This window comes from Hemiscyllium ocellatum, chromosome 1 (assembly GCF_020745735.1).
Source record: "Hemiscyllium ocellatum isolate sHemOce1 chromosome 1, sHemOce1.pat.X.cur, whole genome shotgun sequence".
Lineage (NCBI taxonomy): Eukaryota > Metazoa > Chordata > Chondrichthyes > Orectolobiformes > Hemiscylliidae > Hemiscyllium > Hemiscyllium ocellatum.
The window spans coordinates 74,270,589-74,295,418 of NC_083401.1; the positions used below are offsets into that span (position 1 = coordinate 74,270,589).

Below are 24,830 nucleotides of genomic sequence, written 5' to 3' on the forward strand. Positions count from 1 at the left end.
CAGTGCTGAGCTGGAAGTTTGGAACTAGGGTGAGGTGGGGGAAGGGGAAATGAGGAAACTGTTGAAGTCCACATTGATGCCCTGGGGTTGAAGTGTTCCTAGGCGGAAGATGAGGCGTTCTTCCTCCAGGCATCTGGTGGTGAGGGAACGGCGGTGAAGGAGGCCCAGGGCCTCCATGTCCTCGGTAGAGTGGGAGGGGGAGTTGAAATGTTGGGTCACAAGGTGTTGTGGTTGATTGGTGTGGGTGTCCCGGAGAAATTTTCTAAAGCGCTCTGCTAGGAGGCGTCCAGTCTCCCCAATGTAGAGGAGACCGCATCGGGAGCAACGGATAAAATAAATGATATTAGTGGACGTGTGGGTAAAACTTTGATGGATGTGGAAGGCTCCTTTAGGGCCTTGGATGGAGGTGAGGGAGGAGGTGTGGGCGCGGGTTTTACAATTTCTGCAGTGGCAGGGGAAGGTGCCAGGATGGGAGGATGGGTTGTAGGGAGGTGTGGACCTGACCAGGTAGTCACGGAGGGGACGGTCTTTGCGGAAGGCGGGAAGGGGTGAGGAGGGAAATATATCCCTGGTGGTGGGGTCTTTTTGGAAGTGGCGGAAATGTTGGCAGATGATTTGGTTTATGCGAAGGTTGGTAGGGGGGGAAGGTGAGCACCGGGGGCGTTCTGTCCTTGTTACGGTTGGAGGGATGAAGTCTGAGGGTGGAAGTGCAGGATGTGGACGAGATGCGTTGGGGGGCATCTTTAACCACGTAGGAAGGGAAATTGTGATCTCTAAAGAAGGAGGCCATCTGGTGTGTTCTGTGGTGGAACTGGTCCTCCTGGGAGCAGATACGGAGGAGGCGGAGGAATTGGGAATACGGGATGGCATTTTTGCAAGAGGTAGGTTGGGAAGAGGTGTAATCCAGGTAGCTGTGGGAGTCGGTGAGTTTATAAAAAATATCAGTGTCAAGTTGGTCATCATTAATGGAGATGGAGAGGTCCAGGAAGGGGAGAGAGGTGTCAGAGATGGTCCAGGTAAATTTAAGGTCAGGGTGGAATGTGTTGGTGAAGTTGATGAATTGCTCAACCTCCTTGTGGGAGCATGAGGTGGTGCCAATGCAGTCATCAATGTAGCGGAGGAAGAGGTGGGGAGTGGTGCCGGTGTAATTACGGAAGATCGATTGTTCTACGTGCTCACCTTCCATCGTACCAACCTTTGCATAAACGAAATCATACGCCGATATTTCTGCCACTTCCAAAAAGACCCCACCACCAAGGATATATTTCCCTCCCCACCCCTTTTCACCTTCCGCAAAGACCGTTCCCTCCGTGACAACCCTCCAGGTCTACGCGCCCCTACAATCCACCCTCCCAGCCTGGTACCTTCCCCTGCCACCGCAGGAACTGCAAAACCTGTGCCCACACATCCTCCCTCACCTCCATCCAAGGCCCGAAAGGAGCCTTCCACATCCATCAAAGTTTAACCTGCACATTCACTAATATCATTTATTGTATCCGTTGCTCCCAATGCGGTCTCCTCTACATTGGGGTGACTGGATGCCTCCTAGCAGAGCGCTTTAGGGAACATCTCCAGGGCACCCGCACCAATCGACCACACTGCCCTGTGGCCCAACATTTCAAATCCCCCTCCCACACTGCCGAGGGCATGGAGGTCCTGGGCCTCCTTCACCGCTGTTCCCTCATCACCAGATGCCTGGAGGAAGAACGCCTCATCTTCCGCCTTGGAACACTTCAACCTTAGGGCATCAATGTGGACTTCAACAGTTTCCTCATTTCCCCTTCTCCCACCTCACCCTAGTTTAGATTAGATTAGATTACTTACAGTGTGGAAACAGGCCCTTCGGCCCAACAAGTCCACACCAACCCACCGAAGCGCTTCCCACCCATACCCCTACATTTGCCCCTAACCTAACACTACAGGCAATTTAGCATGGCCAATTCACCTGACCCGCACATCTTCGGACTGTGGGAGGAAACCGGAGCACCCGGAGGAAACCCACGCAGACACGGGGAGAACGTGCAAACTCCACACAGTCAGTCGCCTGAGTCAGGAATTGAACCCGGGTCTCAGGCGCTGTGAGGCAGCAGTGCTAACCACTGTGCCACCATGCCAGCTCAGCACTGTCCCCATGGCTTGTCCTACCTGCCTATCTTCTTTTCTACCTATCCACTCCACCCTCTCCCCGCCCCCGACCTATCACCTTCATCCCCTCCCCCACTCACCTATTGTACTCTCTGCTACTGTCTCCCCACCCCCACCCTCCTCTAGCTTATCTCTCCATGCTTCAGGCTCTCTGCCTGTATTCCTGATGAAGGGCTATTACCCGAAACGTCGATGTTACTGCTCCTCGGATGCTGCCTGAACGGCTGTGCTCTTTTAGCACCACTAATCCAAAATCTGGTTTCCAGCATCTGCAGTCATTGTTTTTACCTAGTAAGCATATATTGGTTTGTAGATGAAGAGAAACAACCAACCAACTCAGTAGTTAACACCCAAGTTAAAATAATTGGTGTTTGTTCATTAATATTCATTAATATTCATTAATATCGATGCTGTAGTCAATGTTTGATGCTGATGGTCACTGTTTCGGATGCTGACACGTCAGTAAAATATTTGCACTGACAGGACATTTTACAGAATATATGATCTTTGTTGCATTGTTATCACTGGTTGTCCCTCAATTTGAGTATCATTTCTACTTAGCAACATTGATTTCTACTCTGTGTCTTCATGTGACTGAATAGACTGACTCTCAACAAAGATCTTTGGGCACGTGTGACAGGATGTTCAACAACATAGTGGGATATAAAGTGCAGAATTGCATCCTTCTCTTTCCTTCTCTGCTAGCACTCTGCCTCATTATTAAGGTATTTAGACTTGAGACACAATGCAATTTGATAGTCAAGTTGCCACTATTTTGAAATATTAGTAGTAAGCTGTTTCTTGTCCTGGTGAAATGTTGGTCATTTGAGAGTTGAGTAACAAGAGTCAGTGCTGGGCCCTTTGCTATTTGTTATCTATATCAATGATTTGGATGAGAATTTACAAGGCATGGTTAGTATGTTTGCAGATGACACTAAGATAAGCAGTATCATAGACAGTATCAAAGCTTATCTGAAATTGCAGCAGGACCTTGATCAGCTGGGGTGGTGGGCCAAGAAAAAGCAAATGGAGTTTAATATAAATAAGTGTGAGGTTTTGCATTTTGGAAAGTCAAATCAAAGTAGGAGTTTTATGGTGAATGGTAGGGAATTAAGGAGTGTAATGGAACAGAGGGGCCTTGGGGTTCAGGTGCACGGTTCTCAGAAAGTGAAGTCATAGGTAGACAGGGCAGTGAAGAAGGCTTTGGCACACTCATCTTCAGTCAGAGCATTGTGTATAGAAGTTGGGAAGTTATGTTGCAGTTGTAGAGGACTCTGCTGGGGCCGCACTTATTGTGTTTAGTTTTGGGCACCTTGCTATAGGAAGGATGTCATTAAACTGGAAAGAGTACAGAAGAAATTTATAAGGATTTTGTTAATGGTCTGAGTTATGGAGAAAGATTGGACAAACTAGGATTTTTTTCTTTCGAGCATGGAGGCTGAGGGGGTTCTTAAAGATGTGTATAAGATCTCATGACAGGCATAGATAGGGTGAATGCACTCAGCCTTGATCCCATGGTTGGGTAATCAAGGACTAGAGGACATCAGTTTAAGGTGAGAGGGGAAAAAATAGAAGGGAACTTGAGGGGCAACTTTTTTATACAGACAGTGGTATGCCTATGGACTGTGCTGCCAGTGGAATCGGTTGATGCAGATACATTAACAACATTTAAAAGACATTTAGACAAACACGTGGATAGGAAAGGATTATAAGCATATGGGCCAAGTGCGGGGAAATGGGGTTAGTGTTGATGGACATTTTAGTCAGCATGGACCAGTTTCAGCCAAAGGACCTGTCACCATGCTGTAGGATTCTATGACTATGACTCTAAGACCTGACCGGGAAGACATTTTTCAGCCTGCAGGATAGACTATCCATTCAATCCTAGTATGTTTTGAAGGAATGTTACGTGAATGCGTATGGAGCTTCTTTCAAGAAGAACAACAGGGCTTGCTCAATGATGCTTCCATTTCACCTGGAGATATTACTAGTGCCCTCATGTGCTGCCAATACACAATTCATTTCTCACTGCAGTATAGCACTAAGGTGATGACAGCTGTTTTGTAGTTCCAAACTTTTGTTAGTTTGTGGAGGGTGTTGTTGTCAAACACACCCTGATATCGTTTGCAGATGGCAGAAGTAGGAAATGGATGTAATTTTGGATCTCCCTTTCATTAATGGCCTTTTGAGAGATGGCTGTCTAAGTGTGGGAAGTTCTCAACATATTCCTTCAACATGTATGGTTGGTGGAATGCTTTTCTGACTAAGTCTGGATTGATACGATAAAACAAAGAACCGCAGATGCCAGAAATAAGAAACAAGAAACAGATGCTGCTGGAGAAACTCAGCAGGTCTGGCAGCATCTGTGGAAAGAAAAAACTGAGTTAGCATATCAAATCCAGTGACCCTACATCAGCTCCAACATTTCCTGTTTTGTTTGTTTTATTTTAATGGATTGATGTGAGTTTAGTTTCAGCAATATTCAAGGATAACCAAGCTTTTAGTTTGCAGAAATGAAAGATGAAGAGTGATTTGCAAATCTGGTGCAAATTGGCAATATCAGTGCAGTCATCTGCAAATTATAGGCCTTGCATGTTTATGGTAGTTAGCTTAGTTTTGGGATGAGGTTAAAGAATGTTTTTTTAAATAGATGATATTTAATACTGACATCAGAAGGTATTTGATGTTTGATGAGGCAAATATCTACTGTCAGGAGAATTGAAAATATATGGGGCTATCCAACTACCTTCCTTGATACCACTCTAGATTTCTGAAGATGTCCCTTTCAGATCGCCATGTCAGACAGTCACAGCTTTATCATTTGGAAACAGTTCCAGAAATGAAATTTCTTGAACATTCAAATCTTTGGATCACAATCAACAAATATTGTAATATACTGTGCATCATGTATTGGCCAGATCGAGAGGTGTGCTGAAGAGTTTCTGCCGTTTTTCCCTGGCATTTTTTAAACCTTTGTTCCCAGCTAAATCCATGTTGGAAATGTATCAGAAAGGTCTGAAGCCACACTGTCTCTGGGAGGATTTCCTCATTTCAGAAAAGCTTGAATTTTCTCCAGGTGGAGAGGTTCGCCATTTTTCAAAAGTAGCACAAACGGCAAGGATGAGGAAAACCCACCCTGAATGCTGCCCCCAGGACTTTTTTGAGCAGATGAACAGTTCTAATTTGAACACCCCACTGTGGTTCACAAAGACAGCTGTACACGTTAATATACAACTCCCTTCAGTCAGAACCTATTTTCACTTCTGGGATGTCGAAAACATACATCGTACACTTTAGATCTGCTGGAAGAGATTTGAAGCTGCAAAAGGAGATTCGAGGAGATAAGGTACTCTTTGGAAATGGTCCAGGAATGCCAATGTGAGTGGTCATGTACTCTTTGGAAGAGGTTGCAAGTGTACTGACTCTGTGCTCACAAACTTGTGCAAAATCTCACATAGATGTAAGCAATTCAAAACATTTCATATCAGGATTTTCTCTGCTTCAGATCAGAGAGAAATTCCTCAATAGCTTTCATGGCTTCATTGAGCTCACTTGTTGAAGATAGCCTCATTGTTATAATCTTTAAAGCAAGAGAAAATTCCTTTTCCTCCTAAATCTGTAAGGTCAGTGCAAGAGTCTTGATGTGAGATTCAGTCCTCCATTGTCAACTGGAAGAGCATCAGGGCTGCAAGCTGTTTGTTTTTTCACTTATTTGATTGCTTGTTGCTGCTTTTCCATTGTTGATGGTTCACCTATGCGTTCTGCCAGAGACACTGGGGATATCAGCTGCCATGCTTACAGTGTTGTTGGAAATGTTTCTTCCAGTATTAATGGATGGCATTGTCATCCTTAAAAAGAAAGCACACCATCCTGCAAGTTAAGGGAGACTTTGTCAACATAGCCTTGATGTAGATTTGCCCTGTCCCTATCCAAATTGTTCCAGTATAGCTACAACACTGAGATCTATCCAGCAATGTGGAAAATTGCCCTGTTCACTAAAGGTAGGACAATTTCAACCTGGCCAATTATCCATACTCTATTTTCGGTCATCAGTAAATTGATTTCAGAGAGCAAAACAAAAACAGAGATCTCTTCACAGATGCTGCCAGTTTCTCCAGCAATTTCTGTTTTTGTTTCTGCTATATGTTATAGAGTCACATAGCACAGAAACAGACCTTTCAGTCCAACCAGTCCATGCCGACCATAATTGTTTTCATTTATTGATGGAACGAGTCATTGTCAGTGCTAACAAATGGAACAAATTGCTCAGACATAATTACCATGCTTAGTTTGTGTTCTGCCAGGACCAATTAGTTCCTGACTTCAAAACCTATCTGAAATTGGAGCAGTTAGTAAAATTGTTCATTTCACTATCATGTAATGGAATTCACCATTTTTATAACTTCTATAGGTTCTTGGATATTACAACAGAGAACAAATAAACCCAGAAAACTTAATCAAGGAAATCAAGTCCATTGCAAGTGATCCAAAAGAGAAGCATTTTTTTAATGTATCCTCGGAAGCTGCTTTAATAGAAATAGCTAGTACTCTCAAAGAACGTATCATTGGTATTGAAGGTAAATCTTTATTTCTGTTTTCTTCAAAGTATTCTGTTTTATTTTTATGTTGCTCTAATGGTCTTAATTTTCAAACTGTTTATCCATCTGAAGGGCTGCTACAATGATGCTGAGTGCAGTTTTGAACCATAGAAAGAATTTTGACAAAATAGTCAGTACTCAACATATAGTTTTCATGTGACACTTCCTCATTTCCGTTGTCAGGAATTAGAAAAAAAACTTGCAAAATTGGGGCTATTTTCATTAGAATAGAAGAGATTGTAAGGTGATTTGGTTACTTGGGGCTTGTGCCAAAGCTGAAGGAGATACAAGAAATCTTCTAGAATTAGGGAATCCACATGACTAGGAAAAAGGAGGAATTGATAGGAATTAGTATTAGTAAGAGATTATACTTGAGAAATTTATAGGGCTATATCCCAGAGTGTTAAAACAGCTGGCGAGAAATAATCAATGCATTAATAATCATCTTCCAAAATTCCACACAGTCTGGAATGAGTCCTGCAGATTGAAAATTTAAAAATGTCGCTCCACTATTTAGGAAAGAAGCAAGAGACGTTTTTCACAACCCATATCAATGATTCAGGCATGAAGGCAAAAAATCATATTTCCAAATGTGTAGATGATACTAGCACATACTGTGAAGAAGATGTTTTCAGGAAGATTTGGACTGCCTTCATGTATGTGCCAAGACATGGCAGATAGAATATAATGTAAAAAACTGTGACATTATCCACTTTGGTCAGAAGAGGTTGGTGCAGAGCATATATAGAGCCATAGAGTCAAACAACACAGAAACAGAACCTTTAGTCCAACTTGTCCACGCCGACCAGGTTTCCCAAATTAAACTAATCCCCTTTGCCTGTGTTTGGCTCATATGCCTCTAAATCTTTCCTATTCATATATCTATCCAAATATCTTTTAAATGATGTGAGGTTGGAAAGTGTAGATGTGCAGAGGGACTTTGGTGACCTTGTTAATCGATCACTGGAGCTGCAGTATACTTTTAGATTAGATTACATACAGTGTGGAAACAGGCCCTTCAGCCTAACAAGTCCACACTGACCCTCCGAAGAGCAACCCACCCAGACCCATTCCCCTACACCTAACACTAGGGGCAAGTTAGCATGACCAATTCACCTAACCTGCACATCTGTTGGACTGTGGGAGGAAACCAGAGCACCCAAAGGAAACCCACACAGACATGGGGAGAATGTGCAAACTCCACACAGACAACTGCCCGGGGCAGGAATTGAACCCAGGTCACTGGTGCTGTGAGGCAGCAGTGCCAACTACTGAGCCACCGTGCCGCCCTTTAGGAAGGCTAATGGAAAACTGACCTTTATTGTGGGAGGATTTGAGTACAGGAGTAGCAATATTGGTTTCAAATCAGAGCTTGGTTTGCCAGAAACGGAGTGCAATGAAGGCTCACCAGACTTGTTTTCAGGTTCATGGAGCTGTCCATTCAGGTTGATTGGTCATACTGATTGGGATATCATGTTGCAGTTTTACAGGACATTGGTGAGGCCACTTTTGGAGTACTGAGTGCAGTTCTGATCAACCTGCTGGAAGAAACATATTGTTAAATTGGACAGGGCTCAGAATAGTGATGTTGCCAGGAATGAATGATTTGAGTTATAAAAACAGGCTGGATAGACTGGGACTTCTTTCACAGGAGCATAGGATGTTGAGGGGTGACGTTATAGAGGTTTATAAAATCATGCCGGGTTTAGTTGAGATGAATATCAAGCTTCTTATCCCTAGAGTGGGGGAGCTAAAATAGGGGGCATATTTTAAGGTAACAGGAGGAAGTTGTATAAAGGATGTGAGGGGCAATTTTCTTACTCAGAGTGGAATGAACTGCCAGAGGAAGTGGCAGATGTAGGTACAGTTACAACATTTAAAAGATATCTGAATAAGTACATGAATAGGAAAGGTTTCAAGGGATATGGACCAATCGGCCAAATGCAGGCAAATAGGATTAATGTCTGTTTCCAGGCTGTAAGACCCCATGACTCTGTTTCTATGACTCTATAACTGCTTCATATTCTTTAGAGTTTCAAAGAACAAAAGCTGATCTCATTGAAACTTGCAGAATTTTTAAAGGACCGGACAGGGTAAGTGCATCTTGGTCCAAAGACATGCACATTAGGTGGATTGGCCATGCTGAATTGCCCATAGTGCCGAGGGGTGCGCAGGCTGAGTGGATTAGGCATGGGAAATGCAGGGATACAGGGATAGGGTAGGGGTGGGGTCTGGTGGGATGCTCTTTAGAGGTTTGGTAAGGGCCTGATGAACCAAATGGCCTGCTTCCACACTGTAGGGATTCTATGATTCTATGATTATATGGTTGGGGAGTCTAGAACTGGCATCAAAATTTTTAAAATTGAGATGAGGAGTCAGAGGGTGGTGAATCTTTGGAACCCTTTCCTCCAGGGAGATGATGGAGCCTCAGTTTTTGAGCATTCCTAAAGTGATGGTGGATAATTTTTTGACTATCAATGACATAAATAGTTATGAGAATGGTGGGAGTGGAATCAGTCACAATGGTATTATTACTGCAGCAGATTTGACAGACTGAATGGCCTACTCTTATTTCTATGTTCTTATGGAAGACCTATTTATCAAGCAACAGTTTGAGATTGGCTGTAAAATATGGTTCCATGAGTATGACTAGATGCCAGATCTGTCCCAATAGCAAGGCAGACTCACAGTGATATGCAATTAGTAGCACAGGTAGATGCAGGTACAGTTACAGGTAGCAGCACAGTGATATGCAATCAGTAAGGTTTTACTGGGAGTTCTCAACATTGACTCCAGACCCCCTAAATTCTCATAGTATTGGTGAAACATGAGCAAAGACACCATCCGCTGATTATTACCATCCACACCCCCCCCCCCCCCCCCCCCCCCCCCAGCTCATGACCCAGATTTTCTCCATGATAAATTCCACCTGGAGAAAGCATTAAGGGTGTCAAGGGCACAGAATGTACAACAGTTGGGGGGGACTTCAATCACCAAGAGTGGTTCAGTAGCACTGCTTCTGACCGAACAAGTCATAGCTTTTAGTATGGAGCTACATGAGCCTCATGGGTCATCAACAGAATTGTATTTAACCATAAACTGTAACCTCACATCTCAGCACAACTGCCAGTTTACCATTAACACCAAGCCATCATTTAATGAACAGTGCAGGAGAGAATACTAAGAGCTTTATCAGGCATTCATAGAAGTGAGGTATCAACTTGGTGAAGTTACAGTTCAGGACTAACAACAGAATGCCAAACAATAGAAACACAATGCAATAGTCATGGATCTACAGTCCATTCAGTCATAAATGTGGAGAATAATTAAACAACTAATACAAGATGGAGTCTCAACATACTCAAAAATGGGGGTGCTCAGCACATCAGTGCAAAAGGTGGAGCTGGAGCATTTAGGTTGGCATGGTGGCTCAGCGATTAGCACTGCTTCCTCACGGCACCAGGGACCCAGGTTCAACCCTACCCTCAGGTGACTGTCTGTGCCAGTTTCCTCTTACAGTCCAAAGATGTACAGGTTAGGTGAATTGACGATACCCCATAGTGTCCTGGATGTTTAGATTTACCTTGGTAAAAGATGGGATGTGGTAGGGGCTGGATCTGGATGGGATGCTCTCTGGAGATTGGTGTGGACTTGATGGGTCCAATAACCTCCTTCCACACTGTAGGGATTCTATGATTGACTTGTATATTCTTCATCCAGACATATTGAGTAGATGATCCACGACTATATTGTGGTGCCAATATTATTTCAAGAGCCAGGAAATCAAGCTGATTGATCAAAATTACTCAAAAGTATGAAAATAACAGAATATAGGGTAAGGATAAGACAACTTATAGTTGTGTAATTGTATATTTTCATGATCTCATTCTTCTAGGGACAAGCAATAAAAATGAAGATAACTTCCTACTGGAAATGGCACAAGTTGGATTCAGTGCACACTTTGTACCCAACCAGGTATTCATGGTTTTTGGGGTGATTTTTCAGTCTCTATTATCAAGGTCAACAACTAATTGAGGAAGTTTTGCTGAAAATAGATGCATGCATTATACGCATGAAGACTGAAATCACAAAATGATCAAATTTTAAAGGGAACAATGCATGAGAAGATGAAATTGATTGGTTGGCAAGTAGACTCTGATTGGGACACACCTTGCCAGTCCAGAAAGGTCAACTTTAGTCAAGGTATTGCTAGCTTTTTTTTCCAAAGACCCCGATGTACTTCCCATGTTAATGTCTCTCCCAGTCTGAGTTATCTTGCCAGGTATGAATTTAAGTAAAAGCTTGGCAGTTAACTGTTCCCTGCTGGATACTTCATGACAATGCCACTTCCAATCAGGTGTACTTCTGAAATTGTGAGAGTTTGAAAATGCACATGTCCAAAGGGTGCCCTTGTCAATGAGTCACTGAAGGCTAACATGCAGGTACAGCAAGCTATTAGGAAGGCTAATGGAGTCCACTTGCTGACCATCTGCACCCTTTCTCAAGCAATATAATTTGTTGTTCTTCTGATTCTATTCTAATGAGTGCAAGATTAAAAGCTTCAACAGCATATGAAGTGACTGAAACAAATTCAGCCAGGTGGACCTCAGAGAATATGAGTTCCCTTATTGGGGCTGTTAATCTGGTCCAATCAGGGAACTCTGGCTGACAGATATAAACAAGCATGTTGTAGGCTCTATTCATTCTGAAAGCTGACTCTGATGGAACTGGATCAATGTCAAGGACTTCCTACATGTAAATAAAGGGTGACTTGGTGATGGGATACTGGCCTCTGTGGAGTTATTCCAGTGGTGATGCAAGTAAAGCATGACCTGAAGAAACTCATTCGCAACAGTCACCTTTAAGTTGGAGTAATCATTGCTAGCATCATGACATTGTTTGGAAAGCTTGATTTATTTGATTCTGCTGCCGAAAATGTGTGGACCAGTGTGTGGAAAGAAATTTTTTCCAGGCAAATGACATTGGGGCAGATGAAAAGCGATGAGTAATTCTCCTAACAACTTGTTGACCTGCAGCCTTATCAATTATTAGGAGCCTAAGTTTCCCTGATGTGCCAGATACTAAAACCTTTCCAGAGTTGATGGATCTAGTTAAAGAATATTACGACCTCAATTTCATCTGATTCTGAAATGTTATTGGTTTTCCTCAGCAATTCGAGAAACAGGGAGTCATATCAGGATTTTTGACAAGATTAGGACTGGCAGAAATGTGTGACTTTGATTTAACCCTTAATGAGATGCTGAGAGAATTTGGTACGTGGAGTTAATGATACAACCATGGCCCACCCCCATCCTATTTAGCTGTCAGCCCCATTGTATCGCCCCACTCCCTGCCCCACCAAATTCCTAATGAAAGTCTTTTGCCCGAAACATCGACTCTCCTGTTCCTTGGATGCTGCCTGACCAGCTGTACTTTTCCTGCGCCACTTGTTTTGGCTCTGATCTCCAGCATCTGTAGTCCTCACATTCACCTACTTGCTGAAGCCCAACTGGATATCATGCAGGCACTACAATTGACTTTACCATTGGAAACTGTGGCAAGTGGAGCATATGAATTGCAATGTATTCCAATGGACGTGGACATACTCACCTGTCCGACTGAGCTTGGGAAACTTGAGTGGAAGCAATTGCACAGCCTCACTCAGGGCATACCTTGAACAGAGGGACTGTAGGTCATCCCACTGCTAAACCCCAAAATAAAACCAAGACTTGGCCAAATGGTTAAAATTTTCTTCAGAATCTGAGCCACCAAGCCATTGTAGTTGCTGCTGATATGTGAACTCAAAACAGGAAAACAGTCCCATTGGACCTAAACTGAGTAAGAGAAGTCTTAGGCTAGTACATAAGAGAATGCACATCCTACATCTGGTTTGGAACAGTTAAACTGCTTAGCAACATCCAAATCAGAACCAATCAAAATAAACATATGGTTAAACAGTCACCCAGTTCTTATGGTGATTGAAGCCAATATGGCCATTTCAGAAATCGCAGAACCAGTCTTTTACAAAATTCACTCTGGACTCCAAGCCTTAAGTTTGCACAAGACACCAGCAAGACTAAGAACCTATACCGAGGATTTTTTATGGATTAAAGGTACAAGTTCAGTTCCAGTCTCTTCGGAGAAGTGGCTGGTTCAGTTATCACTAATTGCAGTAAAAGGCTCGGGCTCAAGCTTAATGGGACAGAATTGGTTGAGAAAGTTTATATATTTATTGAAAAAATGTTACTCTTTTACAAAAAAGAAAACAAAAGGTATAAAAGTACAACAATACAGAGAAGTAGAAATAATATTACAGTAATGTGAACAATAAACCACCTACTACTCTTAGGGATACAATCATCTCATATTTATTTAACTTAACCCAAGTTAAAATAAACTCAAATTAAATGAAATAGTATTAAATTAAATTACAATCCAATAAAAGTAAATTACATAACATTACACTAATTTACTCCACTTGCCACACCTTCACTGAAGCTCCTGTACACAGTTATTATACCCACTTTTACTAGGCCTCCTCCCCCCGGGGTCCCCAGATCATCATATTACAGTCCTCACGATTATTCAAAGGCCCTAATCAGTACTGCCAATAGGCCCATGTCTATGTAACTTAAAAATGGCCGCCACGTCTTATAAAATTGCTCTGTTCCATGGTGCACCATACTCGTCACATAGTCTGTGCCCACACCGCAAAACCTGGAGGTTTTTCTGATATCCAGTTCATTAAAATGTTGTTCCTCACATAATGTGTAAGAATGTTAAATAACCTCAACCCGTGCTTACCCAGAGAGGCAGATTCATTAATCCTAAAAGAAGGGATAACAGATCCGCCTTATCTTCAATTCCCGGGATCTTCTCCAGCTCACTCACTATGGCACCCCAGTATCCATGAATCTTGTAACAGGATCAAAAGCAATGTGTGAGGGTGCCTATGTTGATTTTATATTTGGGACATTTCAGAGAAGATCCTTTCTTAGACTTTGCTAACCTCTCTGGTGCCATATAGGCCCTGTGAAGGATCTTCAAATGCATCGCTGGTGCTTTATTACATATTGAAATTTTCTTTACATTCCCTTACATGTCCTCCCATGTTTCCAATGAAATTTCATCCCCAATTCCTGATTGTAGATCCCATGGAGTCTCTCCATATCCCCAAAGCGCTCCCCCTCTGCATGGTATATGGTACTAACCGAGAGAACATTCCCACATCAGCACACTCTTCTCTCTATATCCAACTTGTACATCTGAGCCAAGAGCATGGTCTTTATCTCTATATAATCCCTAACCTGGAAGTATCGTAAGATATCCCTATTAGGAATCCAGTATTTCTGACTTCATTAGTTGAAAGACATCAAGACCTCTCCCTTGAATATGTCTCCCAAACAGGAGATTCCTTTACCCTCCCATGCTCGAAAGCCGAAGTCAATTGATCCCGGTCTAAATCCTGGCACTCCCACTAATGGGGTTAACGGCGAAGTCTTAAGCAAATTGACCTCACCCTGCCGCATTTTCCTCCATACTTTCACCATATTTAAGATAATTGGGCTCTCACGGTGCTCAGCCATGGGTCACACCTTGTCCACAAACAGTAAGTTGATGAGAGGACATCTCGCCTGCAAGGCCTCAATATCAAGCCATATCAGCCTTGAGTGGTTGGGAAGGATTAACCTAGATTGGCTCAATATTTTTCGATTAGAAAATGGTGCCTGAGTGAAGCCCTAATTAAACCCAGAAGTCTTTCAGGAAGGTTGAGGGACTATCAAAGGAGCCAAGGCCTGCTTGCACGTTGACCAGGAAGAATTCCATGATTCTGTAAGGCCTGCTCAGTGCCATTTGCCTCCTGGGCAAAAGTAGAGGCAGAAATCAGAAGGCGGGGAAGCGAAGGAATCATCAGACCAGTCTAGGTGGTGGAATGGGCAACACCGGTCATAATCATTGTGAAGCCCAGGGGTCGGTTCGCCTTTGTGGGGATTTTAACCAAATGGTAAACTGCTTTTTGCAGCCTGATAAATGCCCAACCCCTTGGATAGTGGATTTATTTGCAAAGCTGGCAGGGGATCTGTCCTTCACGAAGTTGGTCTTCATGAGCCATGTATACTTGCAGTTGCAATTACTTGAGGATTCCCAGAAACATGCTACAATGAATGCCCATACTATACGTGTCTGACATTTGGGGTATCATCAGCCTGTGCAATATTTCAGTGGATGACGGAGAACATTTTACAAGGTCTACCCCAAGTCACTATTTATTTTGACATGCCAATAAGAGGGAAGACTAATAAGGAGCACTGAGAGAACCTGGACAAAGTTGTTAGATGTTTCTCCCAGGTGGGCAAATGCCTCAGTAGCGAAAAATGTGTGTTCCAGGCACTCCAAGTGACCTACTTTGGCTGCAGAGTTGACCAGATAGGGTTACACCCATTGAAAGATAAAATGAGGGTGATCAAAGATGCCCCAGCTCCACATTTGTACCAGAGCTTAGGTCTTTCCTTGAGCTGGTAAATTATTACAGAAAGTTCATACGTAACCTGGCCTCCATCCTGGCACCTTTGCATCAACTCTTAAAAAAGGGCCAGCCTCGGAAAAGGTCACAGAGCCAAGCCATAGCTTTCAGGAAAGTGAAGAAACAGCTCTCATTCTCTAAGGTGTTGGCACAGTATAATCCCAAGCAAGATCTGGTATTGATATGAAATGCCTCCCTGCATCGAGCTGGTGTTAGCTCATAGGTGACCCAATGGAAAGGAACAATATGCATATGCAACCAGGATTTTGGCCAATGCAGTGTGGTAGATAGAGAAGGAAGGTTTGGTGGTCATATTTGGAGTCAGGAAGTTCCACCTGTACCATTATAGGTCATAAATGTATAAGAATAACAGATAACAAACCCCTGGTAGGCCAACCTAAAGAGGACAAGGCAGTGCTGTCCATAGCTTCAAGCCAAATTCAACGGTGGGCTCTAATACTAAGTGCAAATAATTACACATTGGAACCATGTCTGGGAGTCCAAGTAGCAAATGCAGATCCATTCAGCCACCTTCAGCTGGTAGGTACACCAGCAGTGGTACTGCCACTGGAAGAGTCTGTAATAATTACTTATTTTCTAGACACACTTCCAATCACAGCTGATAATATCAGACTTTGAAGACAGAAAGATCTGGTCCTGCCAAAACTGAAACAGCTGGTGGTGATGGGGGAAAACAAAAGGACTTCACAACCAGAATTAAAACCTTTTTCAACCCGGAGAGACCAGATCACAGGAGGGGAAGGCATAGTATTATGGGAGGCAAGGGTGATTGTCCTGAGCAAAGGTCACCACAAAATACCGGCTGAACTCCACCAGGGTCATCCAAGAGTCTCCAAAATGAGGATGTTGGTGAAAAATTTCATTTAGTGTCCAGGATTGGATGCAGATAGCCACATTGGCAAGGCAGTGCCCAGAGTGCTAACAAGGACAGAAATTACCACCAGCAGCTCCCCCCCACCATTTATGGGAATGGCCAGGTAACCCTGGACTCACACGTTGACTGTGCAGGTCCTTTCATGGGCTCAGTGTTCTTAGTCACTCAAAGTGGGGGTGCTGGATGTGTATGGAGTACATTTGTCAAACACGGGGACAACGACAGAAAAACTGAGTGCATTTTTTGCAATACACAGACTCCTGGGAGAGTGGATCACAGATTCCGGGCCATCGTTATCCAGCCAGGAATTTGAGTATTTACGGAAGTCAAATGGTATTTGACATATAAGGACAGCTCCATACCATTAAGTGTCCTGAACAACAAGTAATTTCTTAATGTTGCACTTTAGTCAAAACAATCATCTATTTTTTTCAGGATGTGCTGATGTTGGGAGCTGTAGGAGCTTATGACTGGACAGGCACAACAGTCCATAAATCATCTGACAAAATTACTATATTTGAAAAGAAGGTTTTTCAAGATATTCTGCAAGATAGAAACGACAGTTCATACTTAGGTAAGCTTTAATTTTATCCCACTCACTTTAACATCAAAGTTCTGTGTTCATTCTGACTGACTGACTGACTGACTGATTCAAATTTAAGGTAAACAAGGAGGCATGTGCAAAATTTATACCATTATAGATGTTGAGAAAAGTTGCCATCAAGTCATGGCAGCCCTAGTAGCACTGACATTTATAAATAAGATGAAATTAAACATCAAGGTGGGCTGCAAGTATACACTTGCAGATTCAGTGACACAAAATTTTCATGTTTCTTTGTTAAGCTCAATCTAGATATTTCCCACAAAAAAAAAGTCCCAAACTTCTTTCCCAAAACCTGTCACTGGTTTGATCTGGAATTACTCTGATCCATAACTTATTCAATTCAGTCATTACTTGAATCCTAACTTCTTCTTCAGAAATGAGGCAATTGTTCCTCCATTTTATCTGAGGAATGGTTTGTTCATCAAACATAGAATGTTACAGTGCAGTACAGGCCCTTTGGGCCTTGTTGTTGCACTGACCTGTGAAAATAATCTGATGCCCATCTAACCTACATCGTTCCATTATTATTCATATGTATGTCCAATGCCCATTTCAATCGCCTTAACATCAACGAGTCTACTACTGTTGCAGGCAGGCCACTCCACGCCCCTACTACTCTCTGAGTAAAGAAAATATCCCTGATATCTGTCCTAAATGTATCACCTCTAAATTTAAAACTATGTCCCCTTGTGTTCGCCTTTACTATCTGAGGAAAAAGGTTCTCACTGTCCACCCTATCTAACCCTCTGATTATTTTATACGTCTCGATTAAGTTACCTCTCAATCTTCTTCTCTCCAATGAAAACAGCCTCAGTTCCCTCATAAGACCTTCCCTCCAGACCACGCAACATCCCAGTAAATCTCCTCTGAACCCTTTCCAAAGCTTCCATATCCTTCCTGTAATGCAGTGACCAAAACTGAATGCAATACTTCCGGTGCGGCCTTACCAGTGTCTTGTACAGCTGAAGCATGACCTCATGGCTCCAAAACTTAATTCCCCGATCAATAAACTCCAATACTCATAAGCCCTCTTAACATCAACCTGGGTAGCAACTTCCACGGATTTATGCACCAGGACACCAAGATCTCTTTATTCATCTACACTGCCAAGAAATTTACCATTAGACCAGTATTCTGCATTCCTGTTATTTATTCCAAAGTGAACTACCTCACACTTTTCCACATTAAACTCCATTTGCCACTTCTCAGCCCAGCTCTGCATCTTATCTCTGTCCCCCTGTAACCCACAACATCCTTCGGCACTATCCACAGCTCTGCCTACCTTAGTGTCATCCGCAAATTTACTAACCCATCCTTCTGCACCCACGTCCAGATCATTTATAAAAATGACAAACAACAGTGGCCCCAAAACAGATCCTTGCTGCACACCACTGGTAAATGAGCTCCAGGATGAACATTTCCCATCAACCACTGCCTTCTGTCTTCTTTCAGCTAGCCAATTTCTGATCCAAACCACGAAATCACCTTCAATCCCGAAGCTCCGTATGTGGAACCTTATCAAATGCCTTACTGAAGTCCATGTACACCACATCAACCGCTTTACTTTCATCCACCTGTTTTGTCACCTTTTTCAAAGAACTCAATAAGATAGGTTAGGCACGACCTACCCTTCACGTGTTGACTATCTCTAATCAAATTATTCCTTTCCAGATGATTATAAATCCTATCTCTTATAACCTTTTCCAACACCTTACGCACAACCAAAGTAAGGCTTACTGGCCTATAATTACCAGAGCTGTCCCGACTCCCCTTCTTAAACAAGGGAACAACATTTACTCTCCTCCAGTCTTCTGCCATTACTCCTGTCGACAATGATGATGTAAAGATCGAAGCCCTGGCAATCACCTTCCTGGCTTCCCAGAGAATCGGAGGATAAATCCCATCCAGCCCAGGGGTCTTATTTATTTTTAGTACCTCCTCAGTGTCAACCACAATCCCAGAAGCTTTGGAGAGGGTGCAGAGGAAATTTACCAGGGTGTTGCCTGGAATGGGGAATAGGTCGTACGAGGATAGGTTGAGAGTGCTAGGCCTTTTCTCATTGGAAAGGCAAAGGATGACGGGTGACTCAATAGAGGTTTATAACATGATCAGGGGAATAGATAGAGTAGACAGTCAGAGGCTTTTGCCCCGGGTACAACAGAGTGTTACAAGGGGACATAAAGTTAAGGTGAAGGGTGGAAGGTATAGGGGTTTTGTCAGGGAGTGGTGGGGGCATGGAATGTGCTGCCTGTGGGAGTGGCAGAGTCAACATCAGTGATGACCTTTAAGCGGCAATTGGATAGGTACATGGATAGGTGCTTAAGCTAGGACAAATGTTCGGCACAACATCGTGGACGGAAGGGCCTGTTCTGTGCTGTATTGTTCTATGTTCTAATATAACAGCCTGTTTCTCCATTTTCTCACTAACACTGCCCTTTTCCAATGTGAATACTGACGAAAAGTATTCATTAAACGCTTCCCCTATATCCACACACAACTTTAAACTACTATCTCCGATTGGCCCTAATCTTACTCTCATCATTCTTTTAAACTTAATATACATACAGAAGGCCTTAGGGTTTTCCTTGATCCTATCCACCAACAACTTCTCATGTCCCCTCCTCACTCTTCTTAGCCCTCTCTTTCGATCTTTTCTGGCTAACTTATAACTCTCAAGCCCCCTACCTGAGCCTTCACGCCTCATCCTCACATAAGCCTTCTTCTTCCTCTTGACAAGAGGTTCAACTTCTTTAGTAACCCCTGGCTCCCTCTCTTGACAACCAGCTCCCTGCCTGATAGGTATATACTTATCAAGGACCTGCAATAGCTGTTCCTTGAATAAGCTCCACATTTCAAGTGTGCCCATCCCCTGCAGTTGCCTTCCCCATCCTATGCATCCTAAATCTTGCCTAATCACATCGTAATTGCCTTGCCCCCAGTTATCACTCCTTCCCTGTGGTATATAACTACCCCTGCCCATTGCTATTGTAAACATAACTGAATTGTGGTCACTATTGTCAAAGTGCTCACCTACCTCCAAATTTAACACATGGCCAGGTTCAGTCCCCAGTATCAAATCCAATATGGCATCACCTCTTGTTGGCCTGTCTACATACTGTGTCAGAAAATCCTCCTACATACATTGAACAAAAACTGATCTTTCTAACTTGGGTAGTCAATGTTGGGTAAGATAAAGACTCCAGAACGGCAGCATGGTGGCTCAGTGGTTAGCACTGCTGCCTCTCAGCACCAGGGACTCTGGTTCAATTCTAGCCTCTGTGTGGAGTTTGCACGTTCTCCCCATGTCTGCGTGGGTTTCCTCCAGGTGCTCTGGTTTCCTCCCACAGTCCAAAGCTGTGCAGGTTAGGTGAATTGGCCATGCTAAATTGCCCGTACTGTTAGGTACATTAGTCAGGGGTAAATATAGGGTAGGAGAATGGCTCTGGGGGGGGGGGTTACTCTTCGGAGGATCCGTGTGGACTTCATGGGCCAAAGGGCCTGTTTCCACACTGTAGGGAATCTAATCTAATAGCAACTACCCTGTCACTCTAGCTCCTATTGGGAATCATCTTTGCTCTTCTTTCCTCTACATTCCTGGAAAAATTTGGAGGCCAATAGAAAACCCCTAACAGGGTGACCTCTCCTTTCATGTTTCTAACCTCAGCCCAACCTAATTCAGTGGATGAGTCTCAAATGTCATCTTGGCTGCTGTAATACTACCCTTGATTAACAATGCCACAGCCCCTACCTTTTACCATGGTCTCTGTTCTTACTGAAACAACTAAATCCTGGAACCTGCAACAACCATTCCTGACCCTCCTCTACCCATCTCTCTGAAATGGCCACAACATCGAAATCCAAGGTACCAACCCATGCTGCAAGTTCACCCACCTTATTCCGGATGCTCCTGGCATTCATGTAGACATACTTCAAACCAACACCATGATTGCCAGTACCCTCTCATGACCTTGTAGATCTATCCCTGACCTCACTACCTTCAACCTCCGGTACACTGGAACTACAATTTAGGTTCCCACCCCAACTGCAGCATTAATTTAAACCCTTCCCTCCCCCCCCTCCCCCCACCTCCCCCCCCCCCACCCCCGCAGAGCATTAGCAAATTTCCCACCCAGGGTATTGGTACCCCTCTGGTTCAGGTGAAGACTGTCCTGTTTGTAGAGGTCCCACCATGGTGCAAAGAAGAAATTGGGGCAGATAGCCATTATTCCAGCCTTTATCTCACCCACAGATTTCTAGGGTTACTTCAAAAATAGGTGCCGGAGTAGTTGTACTGTCAGAGTAACGAGAAAGACAGGAGACAACTACCCTGCCCCTCCCCCACCCATTTCACCACTCAATCACCTGACCCCAGCTCAATAGAGGATATTTCTTTTGTTGGGTTTCCAGAAAATACTCAGAGAATGCATTAATTTATTGCTGTAAACATACATGAACCACAAATAGCAGAAAGTAAAGGCCTTAGAGGAGAAATGCCCCTTTTCCTACAGACACCACATTTAGTTCAAATAAATGTGATATCCTGCATTTTGGTAAGGCAAACCAGGGAAAGACTTATCATGGATAGGATAAATAGACAAGGTCATTGGGGTAGGGGAGCCCAGAACTGGAGGGCATAGCTTTAGGGTGAGAGGGGCAAGATATAAAAGGGGCAACTTTTTCGCACAGAGGGTGGTGCATGTATGGGATGAACTGCCAGAGGAAGTGATGAAGGCTGGTACAATTACAGCATGTAAAAGGCATCTGGATGGGTATATGAATAGGAAGGGTTTAGAGGGATATGGGCCAAGTGCTAGCAAATGAGACTAGACTAGGTTAGGATATCTGGTTGGCATGGACGAGCTGGACTGAGGGTCTGTTTCCCTGCTATACATCTCTATGACTCTATGATTATGACTTAATGGTAAGGTCCTGGGGAGTATCGCTGAACAAAGAGACCTTGGAGTGCAGGTTTATAGTTCCTTGAAAGCAGAGTCACGGGGGTAGACAGGATAGTAAAGAAGGCATTTTGTACGGTAGTCTTTATTGGACAGTGCACTGAGTATAGAAATTGGGAGGTCATGTTGAGGCTTTCTAAGACATTGGTTAGCTACTTTTGAAATACTCTATGCAATTCTGGTCTCCCTGCTATAACAAGGATGTTGTGAAACCTGAAAGGGTTCAGAAAAGATTTGCAAGGATGTTGCCAGGATTGGAGGGTTTAGGCTATAGGGAGAGGCTGAATAGGCTAGGGCTGTTTTCATATGGAGTGTTGGAGGCTGAGGAGCAACCTTGCAGATGTTTATATAATCATGAGGGGCAATGATAGGGTAAATAGACAAGGTCCTTTCCCTAGGCTGAGTCCAGAACTAGAGGGCATAGGTTTGCAGTGAGAGGGGAAAGACCTAAGGGGCAACTTTTTCACACAGAGGGTGGTATAGTTGCTATAATTACACCATTTAAAAGGCCTTTTGATGGTGTATGAATAGGAAGGGTTTAGAGGAATATGGGCCAAATGCTAGCAAATGGGAATAGATTAATTTAGAATGTCTGGTCAGCATGGACAAGCTGGACCAAAAGATCTGTTTCTATGCTGTACATTTCTATGACTCTATGACGCTATCACAGAAGCCCAGTATTCTTCTCTTCTTACAGGTTTTTATTTGGACAAAATATGCTTTAATGTGACTGTTAGCTCGGCTGTATCCACTGTAAATCAATGGCCTTTTCCATGTGCAAGGCCCTGACAAAACTGATACACAATTATTGTATATAACACAGTGGATTTTGATGAGAGCAGATTAAACAGGCTTCAGATACACTCACGCTAACTAGCACCAAGGCTTAGAGGCAAAGGGAGCAAGCCTAATAAGCCAAAAGTATTCTGATACTCTCATCTACAAAACACATGCTTTTAAATTAAGCACTTAAAATACAATCTAAGAATTTAAAGCATATTTATATCATATATATTTTATATATTTGGTTTATTATTTATACTTTAGCAACCAGCTATAACTTTTGCAGTAATATTTGGTCTGATATATGTATTTTTCTTTCCAGGTTACTCAGTGACATCCTTGATTACAAATTACTCTGTGCTCTATGTTGCTGGAGCACCACGTTTCCAACACACAGGACAAGTAGTTGTATACACAGTCGGATCAAATGATGAAGTGACAATTAAGCAGACTGCAAAAGGAGAACAGGCATGTACAGTGCTAACCCCTTATTTTCTTTATTATTTTGATTGGCCTTTGTATAATTGCATAGCCTTCTGTTTCTGTTTTTGAGGATAAGGGAAATGAGGGCACAAAATAACTGCATTTTTTTAAGGAAGAGAAACTAAGTTAATTCATCAGAAAGGAGAAAGTGAGGAGTGCAGATTCCGGAGATCAAAGTCAAAAGGTGCTTATGCCCGCAATGTTGACTCTCCTGTTCCTTGGATGCTGCCTGACCTGCTGCATTTCTCCAGCACTTTTTGACTGTAATTCATCAGAAAGCCGAGCCTTGCATTCTATGATTTATCGAGGGAAGCATTGACTTGATTCAGCCTGCAATCTTTGACACCATTATAATTTTCGAACAGGAAACTACTTGCTAAACACAATTTTAGCTCATTCATTGACGTACCATCCATAAGTAAAAAAAGAACTTGCCCTTGACATAGGGTCCCTCTCATTGCTGCAGGACAATAGGGAAGGATGTTATCTGCACATGTCTGTTTGACACAATGCATCTATTTCCATTTTTCAGGCACATGACAGTCCAGGCAGATGATATTTCTTTTTGACTGAGCAATGTGCTTCAAAAAATCAAGAAAAAAATCAGATGCTGTCTTATGTCCTATGTTTGTATCATTTTCTGTTTGATACGAAAGTAGAGCCCTGGGGAGGCAAAATTAAATAACAACTTATTGTTTTGCCACCATATCTTCAAAGTGCCCTTCAGGCAATTATGGACACTTCTGTTGACAGGAGTAAAGGGAAGATTGGAATACCAGTCATACAGCACGGAAACTGACCCTTGTGTGTACGCCAACCAAGTTTCACAAACTAAACTAGTCCCATTTGCTGCATTTGGCCCATTTAGCTCTAAAGCTTGCCTATTTATGTACCTGTCCAAATGTCTTATAAATGTTGTAACTGCACCTGCATTAGCCACTTCCTCTGGCAGTTCATTCCACATACAAACCACCCTGTCTGTGAAAACATTGCCCCTCAGGTTCTTTTTAGATCTTTCTCCTCTCACCTTAAAATTGTATCTTCTATTTTGAATTCCCCTACCTCAGAGAAAATATCTTTGCTATTCACATTACCTATGTCCTCATCGTTTTATAAAACTCCATAAGGTCACTGCCCAACCATCTACAGGTGGTCAGGGTGGTGAATAAGGCATTGAGCATGCTTGTCTTCATTGCTCAGACCACTGAGTATAAGTGCTGAGAATTATGTTGTGGTTGTACATGATGTTGGTGAGGCCTCTTCTGGAGTACTATGTACAGTTCTCATCAACCCTGCTATCAGAAGGATATTATTAAATTGGAGATTTACATTTCAACTCCACTAAAAAAAGACACAGCCTATCCAGTCTCTCCTTATAATTCATACCCTCCAGTCTCAGTAACATCCATATAATATTTTCTGAACCCTCTCCAATTTAATAACATCCATCCTATAGGAGGGCTGACCAGAACTCTACATAGTACTCCAAAAGAGGCCTCATCAACATCGTATACAACCACAACATAATTCTTAACACCTATACTCAATGGTCTGAGCAATGAAGACAAGCATGCTTAATGCCTTATTCACCATCCTGACTACCTGTGACACAATTTGCAAAGAACTGTATGCCTGAGCCCCTAAGTCTCTCTATTCAACAATACTTACCAGGGCCCCACCATTAATTGCGTAAGGTAAAAACAAGGATTGCAGATGCTGGAAACCAGAGTCTAGATTAGAGTGGTGCTGGAAAAGCACAGTGGGTCAGACAGCATCCGAGGAGCAGGAAAATAAACATTTTGGGCAAAAGCCCTTCATCAGGAATAGAGGTAGGATGCCTACA

At 43.0% G+C, this 24,830-nt stretch overlaps 1 protein-coding gene across 1 annotated transcript in view; it reads left to right on the forward strand.

Annotated features, from left to right (window-relative positions):
• itga2.2 (integrin, alpha 2 (CD49B, alpha 2 subunit of VLA-2 receptor), tandem duplicate 2) overlaps positions 1-24,830 on the forward strand; it is a 190,496-nt gene that overhangs the window by 92,980 nt on the left and 72,686 nt on the right. The window contains exons 9-12 of the mRNA XM_060822696.1: positions 6,557-6,722; positions 10,639-10,718; positions 16,598-16,736; positions 22,827-22,972. Of these exons, the coding sequence (XP_060678679.1) occupies positions 6,557-6,722; positions 10,639-10,718; positions 16,598-16,736; positions 22,827-22,972 (531 nt within the window). The remainder of the gene's footprint in view (positions 1-6,556; positions 6,723-10,638; positions 10,719-16,597; positions 16,737-22,826; positions 22,973-24,830) is intronic.